The sequence below is a fragment of the Balaenoptera borealis genome (genome assembly GCF_965194805.1).
Source record: "Balaenoptera borealis genome assembly, chromosome: 2".
NCBI classification, from domain to species: Eukaryota; Metazoa; Chordata; class Mammalia; order Artiodactyla; family Balaenopteridae; genus Balaenoptera; species Balaenoptera borealis.
Genome location: NC_138867.1, coordinates 55,251,622 through 55,270,673, shown reverse-complemented (window position 1 = coordinate 55,270,673; position 19,052 = coordinate 55,251,622). Strand labels below are relative to the sequence as shown.

The 19,052-nt window shown below is 45.7% G+C and overlaps 1 protein-coding gene across 17 annotated transcripts in view; it reads right to left on the bottom strand.

Moving 5' to 3' along the window:
• Positions 1-510: 510 nt before the first annotated feature.
• The window catches only part of MAST4 (microtubule associated serine/threonine kinase family member 4), a 569,187-nt gene continuing 550,645 nt past the window's right edge, over positions 511-19,052 (bottom strand). For all 17 annotated transcript variants that reach the window (XM_082372998.1, XM_082373008.1, XM_082373012.1 and 14 more), the window contains 5 exons: positions 17,239-17,468; positions 16,582-16,704; positions 9,524-9,660; positions 7,308-7,489; positions 511-6,960 (listed from right to left, as the gene is read on the bottom strand). In XM_082372998.1, coding sequence (XP_082229124.1) covers positions 3,077-6,960; positions 7,308-7,489; positions 9,524-9,660; positions 16,582-16,704; positions 17,239-17,468 — 4,556 coding nt within the window. In that variant the 3' untranslated portion in view covers positions 511-3,076. The remainder of the gene's footprint in view (positions 6,961-7,307; positions 7,490-9,523; positions 9,661-16,581; positions 16,705-17,238; positions 17,469-19,052) is intronic.

Sequence of the window (19,052 nt, the reverse complement as noted above, 5' to 3'; positions counted from 1 at the left end):
CTCAAATAAGACGGCAGATAAAAAGCATCTTGCCCAGTACTAAGGGTACACATATAGTAGGCAGACAATAAACGTTAGGTTGCTTCCTTCCTTCCTGATGGTCTTAATGCTTTTTAATTATGAGGGAGGAGACAGGATGGGAGGAAGAGAAAGATGAGAGAACACAACGGTAATTGATGGAGCAAGGTTTGGGGAGAATTGAAGTAGGTGGAGTCATGGAGAAAGGACACTTCTTCCTGAGACACTAGGGAAGATGGTGAGCATGATGTGAAAGTTGGTAAGTTCTGCAGGAAAGGAAGACGGTTGGTAGAAAACAGAGGAAGGAGTTAAAGGAAGACTTAATCTCAAAGAATGGAACATGTTCGTGTGGGTTAAAAAAAATTAGCAAACCATTCCACTCACCAAAAGGAATCTGCAGAAAACCATCCTTTCCATAAGAGAGAGTTACATTCAGTAATGTTTTAGAGATGCTATGTATGTGTGTATATGGGAAAAAACTTAATAGTCATGATCTTTTCATGCTAAATTTTTATTTCAATGTTATGCAACTGCATAAGTATAAATATTTGTTCAATATACAACAATTATGACATCCATAGGGAATTTCTTAGAGAAAATAAGACTGCAAACACTTTATTGCACAGATCCTAACAAACTTTTAAGCTGGTAAATCTACAGCTGGGAATACTACCGAGGAGCACATCTTACAATCACAGGAGACCGACCAAATAGAACACAGGAGAATTCCTACCAGCTGACTGGAGAGGTTTACAACAACAAACAGGTATTACATGAATGCAACCTTAGGTACTCTGTAGCCATCCAAAATGCAAAAACATATTTGGCAAAAATGATAATACACTATACAAAATATACATGAAAAAATATCATTTGTAAACAAGCAGCTAGTTGTGCTTTAAAGGAAAGTGGACAGTTAAAAAGCAAAGGCTGTAAACCATAAACTACCTCCCCGATAGGCCTGTCTAGATGTCTGGGTGCAGAAGGATCGGGTTATGACAACCACCAAATGCACGTATGAATTATAAATGTTGAGACCATTTTTGAAACCCATTCAAGATCTTTCAACATATTTGTTTCTTCTACAATTCACAACATAGTGATGGGGAATGGCTAAAACCTCATGGGAAAAAAATTCGGAGCAAGGAGGAGACTTTTTTCTTTTTTCTTTTGCCGTTGCCAACTCATTTTACAACGAAGGACAACCGAGCAGTTTAAGTTACGCCTTTGTTTTTGGAGCGGAGTTTACAGCCTCACTGAATGATTTATAATCCACAGGGCTGTAAGATGAAGCTGTGCTTAGGTGAACAATTTTATAGCCTGAAGATACTAAGACATCCCCGAGGGGGGTTGGGTGCTGGATTAGTATTTCTTGGTGATTTTTTTTTTTTTTTTTTCTCTTACAAAACAAAAAATCCTGCTACGGATCCCAAGCATCTTATAAATACTTATCTGTGTGTATTTTCTCTTAGTGCCTTAGTACTTATGTCAGCAAGTGCTGTCTTACAATATAAAACAATCCATCAGGAAGTAAAACTGCAACAAAAAACAAACAGAAAGACCCCCTCAGCACTAAAATGATTGGACGAATTCTACATATTCCATGGTATACAAAATTTAAATAAGGCTTAGCAAAAGTAAAAGGGACAGTCACATTCAAGCACCAAATAGCTCCAACAAGTCTTTTTGTTACAAAAATGCTGCTCTTTATTAATACAGTGTTTTTTTTTTTTGCATACAAATAAAGAGATCATGTTATGAAATGTATGGAGCTACTTGATGCATCAGAAATGAATGTGAAACCCAGGAACTTGCTAAAAACAGCAAGCTTCATCTACAACATAAGGCCCCAGCTATGTATTAAAATGTATCTGATGTCCTGATTATTCCTTAAAATATATGCTATGATGCCAAAATCCACAACCCCACCCCGTCCCCCGACTTTTCCTCAAAAAAGCAAACTTAAAACCTCTTCCAATGCCTGATGCTTATTACTCAACCTAAGTACTAGCAGATTTGTGTGCGGCCAGCAACTTTCCTTTATGTTCAACAGCAGGGCTGGTGCAGAACTACTATAAAATGTGTGCTTCTTAGACTAGTGACTCATAGCATAAAGGCCTGAGTTTAAGAGCATGAAAAGGAGAAGCGAGAGAACAGAAAGGGAAAGCAAAAGAACAGAAATAAAGTCGACATGTGTCTATAGCCCCCGCTCTACCTATGGTGAGGAGTCGACATACACACCCGCACACAAGGACAACTGGCCTTTCAGACAGCTGGGCCCAGCATCAAAATGGCTATTAGGATGACCGTGAAATGAAAATGGCTAGCTCCATCTGTTGTGGCCATTTCTGATGGAGGAGGATTCCAAATGCAGTGATTCGAGCAGTTCTTTAGATCTGGAAGTATAGGTAGCCAGATACAGTACTATCAAAATCACTGGTTAAAAATACACATGAAAGCTTACAATCTATAGTGTATTTTGGGCTTTCTTTCACCTTCAACTCGACTTAGGATGTTTTAACGTAGAAAAATGTAGCCTTGAAATATTCTTTTCAACCACAGACCAAAACACGTGGGTGGATGTGTATATACACGAATATGGGTGTATCTATACTTTTACATATACCCAGGTTTAACCATTTTGCTTCATTACTGCATTATGATCAATGGTAGAGCAAAAATCTTATTAAAAAAAAAAAGTTGTAGTAAATGACGCCATCAGCAGCAAAGTATCGACTCTATATCCCAAACCAAACACATTGCTAGGTATTTACAGAGAAAATCTCTTTCCTCAACAACCCTCAACCTCAACCAAAAAGATTTTTTGTTTTTTTATTTTTATTTTTTTGTACAAACACTATCTGGTAACAGTTTACCGGTTCCAATTGGGAAGGCATTTGGAAGAAGGTCCCTTCTTTTCCTGTCTCTTCTCTCCCCCTTCTTCGGTGAGGCTCCAGGCTCTGCCTGGGGGGGTTCCCACAGTGCTGGTTTCCAAGGTAGTCAAGATGCAGTTACACACGCAGGCTGGGTCCCCCAGTCCCGCCGGGGGCCTGCCCCATCACAAGGCCTTTTTGTGTGGGCTGCCACGCAAAGTCTCTTTCCCCCGCCTCTGTCGCACCCCGGACTCCTTCTCAGAAGGAAGGGCGATGGGGCGCTCCGTGCTGGGAGCGGGCAACGGCTTGGTCACCTCTCGGACCACATTCTGCTTCCTAGTCTGAGCTGGCTGGGCGGGGGCTGGCTCTTTCCCTTTGGTTTCTCCCGCGGTGGCTGTTCCTGAGAGGGCCCTGTCCCGGTGGCTGGCGCCCTCCCCCACGCCTGGGTTGGGGTGATAGGACTCCAGAGTGATGGCTGAGCTGCGGAAGGATGGCAAGGAGTCGCTCTTTGTCATTTGGGTTCTGCCATCCCCCCCAGGCAGGGGCTTCCGGTGGTCCCTGCTGCTGGAGGCTGGGGGCTCAGCCGTGGCCCTGCCGGCCTTGGCAGAGAAGATGTCGCTGCAGGTTGTAGAAGTCTCTGGAGCTACTGACCTGGCCTCGGGAAAGCCAGAGGAGTAGCTCAGAGACTTCTCGGGGAGGGCAGCGCAGCGGAAAGAGCTCTGCGCCGTGGCCGAGGGCGACCGTTTCATGCCGCTGGGCTTGTCCGCCTCCGTCAGTGGCTTCTGGGAACCGGGCCCTTTCCCCTTGGCCTCCGGCCAGCCCTTCCCGGCGGCTGCTGCCGGCCTCTCCGTGCCCTTGGGCCCAGCCTCACCTTGCGCCGGGGAAAGGCTGGCCCCCGGCTTCCCGCTGTCCACAGGGGAGTAAAGTGCTTCGGTGCATTTCTTGCCTTCAGACTTCCCGGCGTCAGCGCTGGCAGCCAGCGGACTCAGGCTCCTGTCTGTCTGTTTGCACAGAGGGGGATAATCTTTCACAGTGGATGGTTTGGGGGCCTTTGGAGATGGGTTTTGCCTTTCCCCAACAGTGGGAAGTTTCTGGTCCACCGACTCACTGACCCCTGGGGGTCCTTGCCGCGGTGGATGTGCGGGCTTCTCCAGCGCCTCTGGGGGATGCCCACTGCTGGTGGGTCTCAGCTTGGTGTCTAGAGGACCCCATTCCGTGTGTAGGGGGACCGAGGGCCCACTTGCTCCCTGGCCAGTCACATCGCGGGCTGTGTTCTGGGGACCTGGGAGGGCAGGGAACTCCTCTGACACACCCTTACTGCTGCCCTTCCCCTCTTTGCCGGGGGGCTGAGCACCAGGCTGTTTGCCCACTGCAGCCTCAACGCTCAGCTTCTGGGAGGAGAGGGGCCGGTCTGGGTGCTTGGACTTTGGAGGGTCTGTGTCGGGGCCAGACCTGGGCTTGCGGCTGCTGCTTTCACAGAGCACAGCAGCGGGCTTGGGAGGGTCCTGGAGGCCCAGGCTTGAGTCTGTAGCGCAGGGCTTGCTCCCAGGCAGAGAGCCAGCAGGGTAGCTTTGTTGAATGTAATGCTGCTGAGCGGTCAGGCCAGGGAGCTCTTTGGTGGTGGGCAGGGGCTGAGAGCTACTGGTGAGATGCTTCTGCAGGGGCTGTTCTTTCCTTTCTGGTTCCTTGGGACCATCTTTCTGCACAGATCGGACACTGGAGAGCTTTTCACTCTTCCCACTCTCTGTCCCGCGTGGCTCCGGAGACCACCTGGCAGGAGCGGATGCCGGCTTAGATTCCGGGCCACTCCTTCCCTTGCCCAGCTCCCTCTCACAAGGAGCCGCTGCAGAGTGCAAAGAGGGCTCTTCTCTGGCCAGTGGCCTCACCTCATCTCGGCCGTCTTTGGGGTTTGCTCTCCCACAAGGCCCGCATGCTTTCTCCAAGGCCTGGGTCTGGGTGGAGACATCTGGGCGGGTCCTCCCCACAGCGGGGAGGGTTTTGGAGTTGTCACTGGTTTTAGCAGCTTCTAGTGGATACAGCTCCTTGGAGGGGTCTCTGCGGATGTCGGCCCTCAAAGCCAACCGCTCACTTCTGGCTGTGGAAGGGACCCTTTCGGACGACTCCCTCCCGCTCGGCTTCTCCCTCAAGGGGGCACCTTCAGGTGGGAGCGGGCTGTGCAATCTAGACGGCTCAGCACCTTGGAGGCTCTGCCCCAGGAGGGGAAGGAGCCTAACGTCGGGGCTGTGGTCTTGCTGTTGGCTGGGGCTGCCCTCTCCCCGCTGGGGGTGGCTTTCCACGATGGTCGCCGGGGTCCTGGCTGCGTGGGAAATCTTCCTGTCCAGCTTCAGCTCTGGGTCAGGCAGGGGTGCCGCCGGTGAGCCCTGCAGACCCCGGCTGGGTGGTGGGAACCGAGGCTCGAGCAGGTAGGATTTGTTCACCTTGAAGCTGGCAGGGGAGGACTCCCTCTGACCCGCAGTTTCACCCTTCCTCCCCACGCTGCCGGCGGGAGCCTGTGGCACCGGGGGCCCTACGTCACTGCCTGGGCTGGGGCTCTGGGCAGGCTCTGGTGAAGGCAGCTCCGTCTTGGAGGCCTGCGGTCCAGACAGAAGAGCAATGTCCAAAGTGCCCTCAATGGGCTTCAGGCATGACACAGACCTCCCTTCCAGCTTATACTCGGAGGGGCTCTTCCGGACAGGCGACTCTGGAGCAGCCAAGCCCGGCTTCTCCGCTCCGCTGTCCACCCGGCCAGAAAGGGCCTTGAGAGGGACAAAGGAGACGGTGCTGAGCTGAGCCACGTGGCCGCTGATGAATGGCGCGCGGCTCTCGGAGGCCGGCTGGGCCTCCTGCTGCCCTCCGGCCGGTCGGCCCGCGTTCCCCGGCAGGCCCTCCTGGGCACCGGGTGTCATCTTGGGCTTGAGCACAGGGCAGAGGCCATCATCTTTGTCTTCAAGGGACATCTTCTTTCGGAGGTAATCGATGTCGGCCAGCTTGCTGTCTAACTTCTCACACCGGGGACCCTCCTTGGCCTGCGGGACCTTCTCTGTGTAGTCGGCCTTCCCGGAGGTGGCCCTGTGGGTGGCGTGACAGAGGCCGTCTTGGAGGGTGCTGTGAGCCGAGGCGCGTTTGAGGTCACCGGTGCCCTGGCTGTGGTCCCCGGGAGCTGCCGCCCTCTCGGAGGTGACGGCCTCGCTGGCCCGCACACTGGCGTGCTTGTGGAGAGCATCTTTCAGCAGGCTGCCCAGGGCCTGGGCCTCCTGTACGGCTGCTTTGTTTTCAAAATGATTTGACCTTTCCGAAGCCTTTGGATAGATTTTCTTCTCTCTCTCTTCTAGCCTAAAAGCAGAGAGGTTTTCCACATCATTGCCAAGTCCATGGGGTTTCTGGCGGGATTCCTGTTTCTCCGGGAGCCCGTCGGGTTTCTTCACCACCACCTTGGCCTTCAGCTTCTCTCGGTCCAGCTCGTCCACAGACTCCTGTCGGCCCAGCTTCCGGGACACAGGGCGTTTCAGGCGGCCTTGCTCCACGGGCCTGGCCCGGCTGAGGGCAGGCGCGTCACACACGTTCTCCTCCAGGCTCTGCAAGGTCACCTCCCGCTGGGACTGCTCCCGCTGCACCTCCTCCTGGGTGACCTCCAGGCTGTGCTTGCGGGAGCACAGGTGCTTCTTGTCACTGCCGTAGGAGGGAGAGAGCTTCTCCTCCGACTGCACGCGCTTGAGCAGCGGGGACCGCGGGGGCTCTGCGCTCTTGGGCCTCACGATGTGTCTGACGATGGTCGGGGGGGAGTGCATTTTGCTGGGAAAGGCTTGAGAGATCTTGGAGTTGCCAAGTGAATGTCCCAGCAGAGGGGACGGTGACCGCTGAGGGGAGGGGGGCTGTGGAGTTGGAGAGGGCGTCCGGGCCAGCGGGGAGAGTGGGATGCTGCCCGCTGACTTACGTCTTCCTGACCGGTATCGCTGCCCGCTGAGTTTGGGGGCCAGACCGTGGAGAGTGCTGGGCCGGATGTGTCCTGACCCCGCTGGGGAGTTGGGGGCACTAGAGCTTGGGGAGCTGCTCTGCGAGGAGTTAGTACCTGTGGGTGGAAAACAGGATGCTGTGAGCAACGGCCACTTTCCCTTTTCTTTCCACGCTTCCAGACCTAGCTGTTTTAGATAAGGTCAGGTAAAGGTCAGCAAATTGTCTCAGCATCTACGTCTAGTGAATAAATGCTTTTCAGATAAACCACCCCACACCAAGGGTTAACCCCGTACTTCCCGTCTTTTTTAATGGACCGAACAGCTGTATCTTCTGACCTTCCTATAAATCCTGTTCTCTGTCAATTACATCCTCAACCTTCTTTCCTTAAGCAGGAATAAGCCTCTCTTCCAGGATCTCAGATGGTGACCCCTCAACTCTTGAGAGGCAAGGAGACTCACTCACCGGATGGGAAGTCGGGGGTGGAGCGGTAGCTGGGAGTAGGAGATCGGGGAGACAAGCTGTGAGTGGGGGACCCCGGGAGGCTCTCCCCTGATGACAGGGATCTGTTCAAGCAGGAGAAACTTCGGCTGGTGTGGAGTAAAGGAGAAGGCTGCTTGGCTAGTTTTTTGAAAAGGGATCTTCTCCTAGAGTGAAAACAGGAGAAAACTGATCAGATTCTACATTCAGAACCACTCCTCCTACCCCATAGCACCGGTGCATTCAGTACACGCCTCTGTGCCAGAGACGGTGATAGGATGATGGCAGAGCCTTTTCAAGAGAAGGATCCCACTTTTATATTCAGAACTTTTTTATGACTTAGAAAGGAAGAGCTTTTGATAATACACAATGGAAGCTCTCTTCTCTTAATTTCAAGCACTTTAAGAAGAGTCGTGAAAATAGGAAAAATATATAATAAATATACATTCATTTATTTATATGTCAGGTTTTTGAGGACACTGTTTTTTGCCTGAAAGCTTCTGAGTACATAGCCCCAAACACACCAACACAATTTAATTAATTAAGAGATAATACAAAGTAAATCCCTGGAAGAAAAATCATCATCTTGGATGTAGAATTCTCTGATGGTGATACACTGGGTAGAGGCTTTATCTCTGAGGGGCTGTTTGCTGTGCTTATTCCATTGTGAGCTCTTGAATATTCCTAATGACTGTGCAGGCTGTACATTTACATAGAAAAACCGAGCAAGGTGAAATGAAGCTTATCACATCAGCAGGGCAGGAGACACCACGCTGCAGCACAAGCAAATGTGTAGTTAGTGTCCAACGAGCACATCTGAAAGCTAAAAGCACAGCTTCAGGTGGCTTCTAAGTGCAGGTGGTTGTACAGAGTCCCTTCACCCCCAGGTAGTTGACACTCTGCTACCCCTTGAAGCAAGTGTGTTCTATATGACCTAAACCACAATTAAAATATAAAGCTCACATGAAAAAAAAAAGGAGGATCTCAGAATGTGTATGTGTGTGTGTGTGTGTGTGTGTGTGTGTGTGTAATTTTAATCACAGTAATACATGTACTTGGGTTAAAAAGTCAAATAGTTTGTAATGAAAAATAGCAACTCCCTGCTCTGCCTTTTTCCCAATCCCCTAGAGAAACCACTTTCTAGTCTTTTAGCTGTTTCTTCTCCTATTTGTCTGCATATTGTTATGAAATGTGCTTACGCTGTTTTTTTAGTTTTTCGATTTTAGAAATTATCCGTTGATTTCCTACCACAAAAAATGAGAATTAAGCTCTTATACAACCGTTTCCACCTTCTAACCGAAAACACTTCCCTGTTTCTGTTCCTCCTAGTATAGCTAAACCAAAAATTTTTGGTTAGAAAAAAAAGGCTGGTGTTTTCTTTATTTTACATGATAAATACTGTTCACAGCTTGGCCATAATTCTATTTTCCTTCCTTGTATAACTTTGTCTTTCCTAGAGTCAATAATCATTCCTTTTTCATTTGCTTATTTTTCTTCTCTATCATCAAAAATCCTCATAATGTGATCCAACACACCAAATCCAAGTGGGTATAAAGTAGGGCTGCTGTGGCATCGTGCAGGGAGCACATCTAGACAACTGCCTGGCAAGAAATATCCTCACCAGAAACGCACACACACACACCTTGCCAGTGCCTGCACGGGGCACAAAATGGTACTCACGGTACCTCTCACAGTGCAAACGTGTAGCCAAGTTAGGCTTTCAGTCAGTAAAACAAAGCCTTTTTATTTCTAGGCTTATTTGGATGCTTTAAAGATCTAGTTATCTTCAAATATCTGGCATTAAAAAATAGCAACTGTTTGTTTCTAGATAATGTAAAGGACATTATTAAATATAGATATAATGCTAAAAACTGCCTGAAGTTTCAGTTCCTCAAATCCAACTCAACTGAAATGAAGTCTAGAGGCTTAAGAAAAGGCAAAGGGCTTTTCATGGTTCTCACACATGAGAAGAAGCAATATAAATTCTTCTACAGTGTAACTACGTAAGTCTTTTCACTATGAAAAATAATGCTGTTACGAAGGAATATAAACTCTAATGTATAAATACATTTGAGCCACGGGGCAACATTTCTCACAGAGAAATAGATCCTTCTCATATGCAAGCATTTAAATTAAGTAAGGAGTAAATTTCCCTCAGTGTGGGAATGCACCAAACCCATGAAGGGGACGCTCTAACTCACCTTTCTAGACTTTCCTTCTTCTTACATTTCTTGCTCCGCCTCACCATCCGGCTCTTATAGCTGTTTCTCCTGGCTGGTCCCGTTTTGATTGATGTGTTTTCAAATGGGGTGGTCGTGATCGACACCTTATTTCCACTCTATAAAAAATGATGTGGTATTAAAGCGAAATGCTGTGATGAAACAAGACCAGAACAGAGATAGGAGAGCCAAAGACAAAGAAAGATCCATAAGGACGGACATACAAAAGGCTTCCATGTGTCAATGACCCTTCAAGCAGTGAAGTCCTGACAAACTCGGTGGAAAAAAACTGTGAGGTTTCCTTAAGAGGGTGGGATCTGGAACTCCACAGAGCTGAGTTCAAATCTGAGCCTGTGACCTGAGCACTTGCTTTCCATCTAACAGGAGAGTGAGTCACAGCTATCTCATAGGGCTCGTCTGAAGATCAAGGCGATAGAGTCTGTAAAGGCTTTAGCACTGAGGGTGACACATGGAAAGGACTATATAAATAACAGTTATCCTCATCCATACGTATTAAGTATAAAGATGCCCAGGGGCTCTCTAGAAATCATAAAAAAAATCATAAAGCAGCAAAACTGAATGAGACTTCTATTTTAAATTATTTTTAAAGGTTCCTTTTCTACCACCAGAAAACCTGTCAGCATGCAGAGCTGGAAAGTTTATGCCAGCAGGTATGAAACAGCCTCTGTTTTGCCAGGTGAGGTCATTCCTGGTGGGTTTCTGTGCCCTTCCACTTGAACCTGGGACAGGGGCCGGCTGGGCAGGCCCTGGGGATGGATTTGAGAGCAAGGTCAGAGGGCAGGCTGAGGTGTACCCTGGGCAAGCGGGCAGGACCCACCCCCTTCACTCCCGTATCAATGACCTCTTCTTGAATTTCTTAATAACCAGGAGACAAACATGTCCTTTCGGAGTCACAGATGGCCCGGATTACCTTAAAAAGACAAGAAGCATATGGAGAAGGGCCTTTTAAAAGGCCTATGCCTGGAAGATGCCTAGCAACTCAGCTCTAAGTGGTATTAAGAGATGGGGAGTTGAGTATGATGGGGGCTGGGGACTGAAAAAACAGAGATTGTTTTAATATCAACATCCACCTCGCCTCCCAACTTGGGAAATAATACGTGCCATTATAAGAAGAAAAGAGTAAAGCATATATATATAAAAAAAAATCATTGAGGGGCCTACCGCCCAGCTAACGTCAGTAACATTTCTGTATATTTTCTGCTGGTCTCTTATCAGGCATGTATAAAGTATGTATATATAGAGACACACTTGATAAATAATTTAAATCTTAATTAAATATCTCATATTTAGTTTTATGTTTTTTGTTCACATTTCCTAACTTTGAAAAACTTGCCCTTCGTCATTGAATATTCCTTAAGAACGTGATTTTTACTGGCTATTTAAAAATATTCCATGAGATGGGTGAATCATAATTTAACTATTTCCCTACAGCTATTGTTTTCTATTTTGCAATTCTTGTAAGGGTTGAAATAAATACCTTTACCTCTAAATCGCTGTCCGAGCCTCTGACATTTCCCTTAGATTACCTAATTAGACCCAATACACGTAGCAAAGGGTCTAGGTGGACTTCTTAGCGACTGTTGGTGCCTGGTGATACACTAATTTCCAGAAGGGTTATGTCACCTCATGCTCTTGCCAGCAGCGCACAAGCAGCAGCCTTAGAACGGGCTTGTCAGAACTGAGTATTAACATTAAACAGATTACCGATTTTACAGGAAAAAGTTATATCAAGTTTTAATCTTTGTTCTTTGGCTACTAACAAAGCTGGACTTTGACTCATTTATTTTCGATCATTTCTATTTCTTTAGAGAACGATTTGTTCATGTCTTACATCCAACTTTGTATCAGAAAGTCTTAGTATTATTGATTGTAGAGTTCTTTATATATTTAAGAACATATAATACCATACTTAATGTCAAATTGTAAACAAATATTTTAGGGAAATTAGATTTGAACTTGAACAAGAGAAAAAATTTTTCTTCATTCTCAAAGAATAAATTACGTGTTTTATATGCAAATGCCAAAACTTTAAAAATAAACCTTAACCTGATAGTAGAGACTGACATTCAATTTATTCTTTAAACTGAAAATTCAACTTTTAAGTATGAAAGGCCTACCATTGAAGGTTGTTTGGTATGGGATTTTCTCTTTACAAATTGAGTGAGGCCAGGCTAACTGAGTGAGGCCAGGCTAAAGTTTTAGTTTTTCCTGCATGTCTTAGGGGAAGGAAAGGGGCAACAAACATTATGGGAGTTCATCTTCATTGAAGTTCCTTCCGTCCTTTTCTACATCATATACAGAGTGGACACAGAGCCACAATGATCACTGGGGCTGCTAGAGCCCATGAGCCATCTAAGCTTGAATCCACTTCCACCCCTTCTAACACAATTCAGCACTGACTTTTATATCTTTACCTGTAAGAGGCTCACAATGCCACTGAGCATTTTAAAAGCACATTGTGAATATTAAAGCACTTTTCACGTATATTCTCTTACTTTATTTTCACAACCAAGTCATGAGGGTTTTTTGGGTTTTTTTTAAAACCCTATGAGGTAGGAAGGGATTATTATTCTTCGACTAGAGGTAAGGAAAACAGATTCAGAGATACTGAGATTCTTTTTTCCCGAGGTCACAGAGCCCAGTGGGAGAGCCCAAACCTGGCTCTCCCGCCCCTCACCGCACACTGCCCACTCCTCATGGGCAGGGCACGCCCTCATCCCTTCCACCTCTTGCTCCCAGCAGAGTGCACAGCTTGTACTTAATGAGTGGTGGTGAGGGAACGAGGCACTGGATCCGTATAAGGAATGATCAATGTATCAGATTGTCAAGAAAAAATTTTAAAAATATAAAAATATCATCAACATTATATGAAAAAAATATAATATAAATGCTGAACATTCCTCACCAGAAAAGTTATGACCAGGGTTTGCTGAATCAGAGCACGTCATTAAGTTCTGTACAAAAGTCCCTTTCCACTACAAAACCAAACCCAGTTTTCTGTTTTTGTTTCTACATATGGCTGTTCCAGACGACAGTTCACTTGACTTATGAAAATACACAAAGAGATAACTCCCCTAAGGGGAAATACAGACACAAAAAATGCAGAGTGCAAACATCTGGTTGGAAAGGTTAATGATTACAAAAATGGTAAGTAAATGACTGAAAAATATTATAATTTTATGGAGAATAGGTGAGAATTGTGAAGCCTGCCATCTGGTGGATCCATCGGCTATAGCAAGTGCTGCCAGAACTCGGCACACTGTGTTTTACTGGGTCCACTGACCTCAACAAATTCTTTTGAAGAAGAAGCAGTCTTATTAGGGAAATTCTGCGGCACTGTTTTAAAAAATAACAACAACGAAATGGGGCCAGAAGACTGTTAAATGTTCTATTAGTTAAGTTTTACTTTAAGCTACTTGTGTGATTAGTGCACGGTGGGAGGGAAATTATTTTAAGCTGGCTGAACTGAATACAAAAGCAGAAGTCAGGCTATCCAGTCTCTTCTCTCAGTCTGACTCCACATTAGTTTATCAGCTGGCCTTGGGTACTTCACTGAGCTAGCCTGTTTTTACATTTCTTTCTCTGCAAGACGCACATGGGGAACAGCACTCTTCCTGCATACGTGCGTCCTTGCCCTGACTCAACTCTCCATGATCCAGCCCCAGCCATCTTGCACACTTCATCCCAGATGCTATGAACTCAGGCTCCAGCCACACTGGTTTACTCATGCACCTCAAGCACTCTGAGCTTCCTGTCCTTGTGGTTTTAAGCATCTTCTTTATTTTGCCTAGAAGGGCCTGCGCTCCCTTCCCATACGCTAAATGTCCACCCATCCTTCACAGCCCTGCACAGAAAACCCCCAACTCTTCACCCCTGCCCACCCTGGCGGAAAGCTCTCTCTCCTTTAGAACTTGGGCCATATTTACAGTTTGTTCCTTTTGTCTGACACTCTGATTATAGCCTAGTGTTGCCACTGTTTCCCCTGTGAACGCTGGACTGTAAGTTACTGGCAATCAGAAGGCTTCACGTACAGAGCACAGTGGTGTGCTGGTTGCAAGCACAGGCTCTGGAGCTGCATTGCCGAGATGCAAATCCTCGTCTGCTCTTTCCTAGCAGATAACCTTGGCTGCTTTGCTAACTTCTCCCTGCTTTAATTTCTTTATCTGTAAAATGGGGACATTTATATTTATAGCACCTATACACAAGGTATGAGGATTACCTGAGTTTATTCATGTAAAGGCTCTCGATTACCTATTATTCATATGTGTCATTTGTTGTGTGACTCTTCGGTACCTCGCACACTTTTGCACATTTTGGGGGCCCAGCTAATATGTGAAGATGGTAATAATGATGCTATTTGATGGTCCTCATTTTAGTTTCCAGAGGTTCTCCAGAGTTCAGGGAAAGGAAATTTTGAGGCAGGGGCTGGTGATATTTTAGGGCTTCTCTTACGATTGGGGATTTAAACTAACGCTGTCCTAAGAAAGCAACCTGGTTGAACAGAGAGTTTTCTGGATTAGGGAGGCTACACTGGGCAGGTAATTATGTGAGCAGGGGATATGACTGGGTCCATGTGGCCTCCACCCCTCACTACAGTGGCTGGAGAGAGATTTCAGTGCTTTGACAAAGTTCTTTTTTAACAAGCTACTTGCAAGCTGGATGGAGGTGATGAACTCCTTGTGGCAGGAGAGGTTTAAGGCGACGCCAAAGGAGCACATTTACAGGGATTCACAGAGCTCTGGGGAACTGAACCGGATGACCGTGACTTTCTATTTTCTTGTGCGTGTAAGTCAGTGCTTCCATAGCAGGCTCATTTTGAAGTTGTGAGGGTAAGTGAGACCAAAGCTGCAGCCATGAAACACGCGATACGCTGATTAGGTTCACACTCCGAAAGATAAATAAGTATTGCACATGTATCTCTAAATATACATACAGCCCTATGGAATGGCTCTTCCACCTTTTTCTAAGGATGCCATGAGATTTTGTGAAGTAGTTTGCAAGTATAAAACATCGTGTAAAAAGCATCTGAGAATACCAAAATACAGCTGCTACCCCGATGGTCCGCCAGTGACGAAGCCATCAGGGAGCCCAATAGTATAGTATGCATTTGTGAGAAAGTTGACTAGAGTTAGGGGAACCACCTGTAGGTATGGAGGATAGCAAAGCCCGGCCTCAACTCCAGTGGGGCCTGAGGCCAAGACCAAAGCTTCATTAATGCTGTGAACTGATCAACAGCAATAACTTTCCTACAATCTTCCACTTCACAATGGATCTTTGAATATGCATGCTATTACTCTTCCTGGAACCTAGGCCACACACTGAATCATTTGAAGAATACACTTGTGTTGGCTGGGGGATGAGAGAAGGAAGAAGAAAAGTCATTTAACTGCACTTACTTTTCAAAGGCTTTGTACACCCACCTACCTGCACTACCTTCCAAATCCTAATTTTCTTTCAAGTTCCAGTTCAGTGTCACTTCTCTGTGATGACTCTCCTCGTTCACAGAATCTTCTCTCCAAAAGTACGGGATTCCTCCCCCTGCTATGGCCCTGGCTAATCAAGTTGAACTTTATCTGCTTGCATACCTCTTCTATATCTCCCATAGTCCTCGAGGGCAAGGACCATACCTGAATTCCTATGTTGCCAACATCTACCATGGTACCTGCCTCAGAGCGAGTGCTCTAGAAACAGTCTTGAATGTACCTTGTTTAAATGACACATATGTGTTTATATTGTGCCTCTCAATAGGCTGCAGGTGATCTGAGGTCATGGCTCACGCCTCTCTGATAGCCCCTTATAGCCCAGCCCCTCCCAGTGCTCACACAGCCAGAGGCCATCCGTAAACATCTGTTGACTTGTAAGATAATCCTACAATTAAAAACTGTATGTTTGATCACAGATAGTCTTCTTTCCTTGAAAAAACTTAAAATCAAACTCAAATTTATCTTTGTTTTAACCAGATCCATATCTGGAGCTATAACTTTATATTCTGTAGTCAGCAGGTGGCAGAGCAAATAACCCAAAAGAAATGAGAGGATCAGTATAGACTGTCTCTCTCTATCATACTCATGCTTCTTGTGATCTTCGTACTCCATTGGCTTGAATCAGCTTACATTCCAAGTAGAAACTGATCTACATTCAAATTCATTTGTACGTATGAATGGGAAAAGGCCTAATGGTCGCTAGAATCCCTTCTTCCATTACCACCTATTTCTATCATTTATAGTGTATGTTATATATTCACAGTTCTACCTTTCAAAAGGAAACCCAGATCTCAGACTCAACCTTCAGATCTGACCTCACAATTTAATACTACTTTGTCTTCTGCTATATAGAATAAAATTTACTGAAGAAAATCACCTTTAGGATGGACGATTTCCAAACAGATTTTACTATGTGTAGTACATAAACAAAGAGAACTCTATTTGTAATTTAGGATAAGAAGCAAAATTAAATTAAGAAGTGACTGGGCTTCCCTGGTGGCGCAGTGGTTGAGAATCCGCCTGCCAATGCAGGGGACACGGGTTCGAGCCCTGGTCTGGGAAGATCCCACATGCCGCGGGGCAACAGGGCCCGTGAGCCACAACTACTGAGCCTGCGCGTCTGGAGCCTGTGCTCTGCAACAGGAGAGGCCACGACAGTGAGAGGCCCGCGCACCGCGATGAAGAGTGGCCCCCGCTCGCAGCAACTAGAGAAAGCCCTCGCACAGAAACGAAGACCCAACACAGCCAAAAATAAATAAATAAAAATAAATAAATTTAAAAAAAAAAAAAAAAAAAAAAAAGAAGAAGTGACTGTGCAGATATACGAACGTGTATTTCATGATATAAAACCAAAAAATTCATGTTATTTTTGCCTTTACATTAAACAGACTACCGAATATTCTCTCAGCGACGAGACTGAGTGTGTATGGATGTGCCATATAGAAGAACTCTAGACCTTGAGTAAAGAACTCTTGGAATTAGTTCTCTCTGGCTACCTCCTTCATCTGGATGGCCGTGACATCAAAAAGATAGTACCTTTAGCAGGAGCTCTATAACTTCTGTGTGGACGAGTCCATGCACTGGCTCTCCATTGACGTGTGTGATCAGATCCCCAGCCTTCAGTCCTGCCTGGCAAGCTGGACTTCCTTCTTCTACGTTCTAAAGTCCAAGAGGAGAGTATATATTAGTTAGCAAACAAATGACAACCCTGACACCTACTGTTTCTTGTGGCTCAGTGTTCTGAGTTAATCAGCACATGATCCTGAGCTCCTAAGAGGAAACCAGTAAGACGTAGTTTGCTATTCTTTTTCTGTCATCACCCCAAAATAGGGTAATTCCTATGGTTCCTTAAACAATTTCAGGTGATCTGAGAAAGTACTTTAAAAAAAAAAGGAAGGCCAGGGAAAAAAACTAAGAAAAGAAGGATAAAAACAGGACTATCTTTGACTATTTCTACCAGCTTGGTATGCAGAGTGGATAATCAGATATGAAGACTAACAGAATTACGAGAAAGAATTAACTTTTGCTAAATTCAATCCCACCACATAGATAAAGGCAACAGTATGAAACAGGTCCCAATTGCCAGCTTAACAGAAAAAATCATTTGCTGTTAACTACGCCTCAGCTGACATATTTATTTTCCAGTTTGGCTGGGAGCAAAAACTAACCAGAAAGAGAGACTGTCGGTCTTACCCAAACGATATGATGCACTGTGTAAATGTCGCTGTCTCCCACATACACACGGATGGCTCGGATGGTGAAACCATAGTTCTTCCCTGAACTGTGGATCACGACGGGCTGGTGTGCACTGGCAGAAGCACCTGAGGAATCTCGGCTGGGAGAGGAATCCCTCGAGGAAGAAGGGTCCGAGGACAGAGAATGCGGAGACATTGGGCTTCCCAGTGGAGAAACAGCAAACATATCTGCAACAAAGAAGCCAGTCATCACAGCTCATTCTGGTCCCACAACCTGCTCGCAGGTAGCCCTCACTAGGTAGCCCTGCTGGGATTAGGAGCACAGTCACAAAACAAATCCATTCCTTTCTAATAAAGAAGAAATAATATAAAAATATTTATATTGGTAACTAGCATGGATTTCAAAACAGAAGCCTGTCAAGGAAATTTCAGAAGTGTCTCTTTTTAAACTAACTTTTAAACTCACATTCTGAAGTTACAACTTCTTAGTTCTCTACACAAATTAAAAAACACACAGAACTTCACTGCTATCTGACTGTGATCTTTTAATACACTCGCTTTTAATTAAAGAAACAGGAACTTCCCTGGTGGCGCAGTGGTTAAGAATCTGCCTGCCAATGCAGGGGACAAGGGTTTGATCCCTGGTTCGGGAAGATCCCACATGCCACGGAGCAGCTAAGCCCGTGAGCCACAACTACTGAGCCCACATGCTGCAACTACTGAAGTCCACACGCCTAGAAGCCCATGCTCCGCAACGAGAAAAGCCACCACGATGAGAAGCCCATGCACCACAATTAAGAGTAGCCCCTACTCGCTGCAACTATAGAAAGCTCGCATGCAGCAGCGAAGACCCAACGCAGCCCCCAAAATAAATAAATAAATAAGTAAATAAACAAATCATAGGTGCACAAATTTCAGGTATACCCTCACACAGAGAAGGCTGTATGGACTATAGTAAAAGACACTCGGGCTCCAAATCTTGCCCTAAATAACTTTAACGTGGTTCTTTTCGAAAAAACCTGGCCCGGAAAGCAATTCATCAATTTACCTCTGCTTTTTTATAATATTACTGAACTAGTACTGATTAAACAATTTTGATCAAGAAAACACTGTAATGTTAACTTCTCTATAAAAGAATCATTCCTTATTACTATGATTAGAACTGATTCTCTTCATATATTACCTGTAATTCTAGCAAGGTTTCTGAGAGGATAATGCAGGTGGATAGAGAAATTTTAAGAAAAACTCACTTCATATTCTTCAACACCAATACTATTCTGTTTTCCTTGTTTTATGAACAAACACACTTTTAATTTATAGTTCTTATCACTGTTTCACCTATGTGAATCTAAACAGATCCTAACTGGTCATGTGAAATTGTGTGTGTGTGTGTGTGTGTGTGTGTGTGTGTGAGTGTGAAAAAGAATAACCTACAAAAAGATGCTGAGGTTTAAATGTGAGCTCAGTCAGGGCCAGGCTACAAAGGCCCAGCGCAACTGAAGGCTCCCGGGGTGCGGTGAGTAACAGCGTGGCCACAGCAAACTGAAAGTATTCAGACTATCTTTTGCTCTAATTCTTATGTCTGTCCAAAGGAAAACAATTAGCTAAATGTATCACTATCCAAGCTCCTTCACTTTCTGACTTCATGCGGCATCCTGACCCTTTCTTCCTGGCTACCTCTGTCTCACCCAAAGGCCAGGCGAACAGATGCACACTGGTGGGCAGGGAACTTCAACACATGCAGAGGCAGGAAGAAGATAGAGTGGATACACAGATCCAAACTGCTAAAAGAGCCGGGCCCCCGACCCTTTA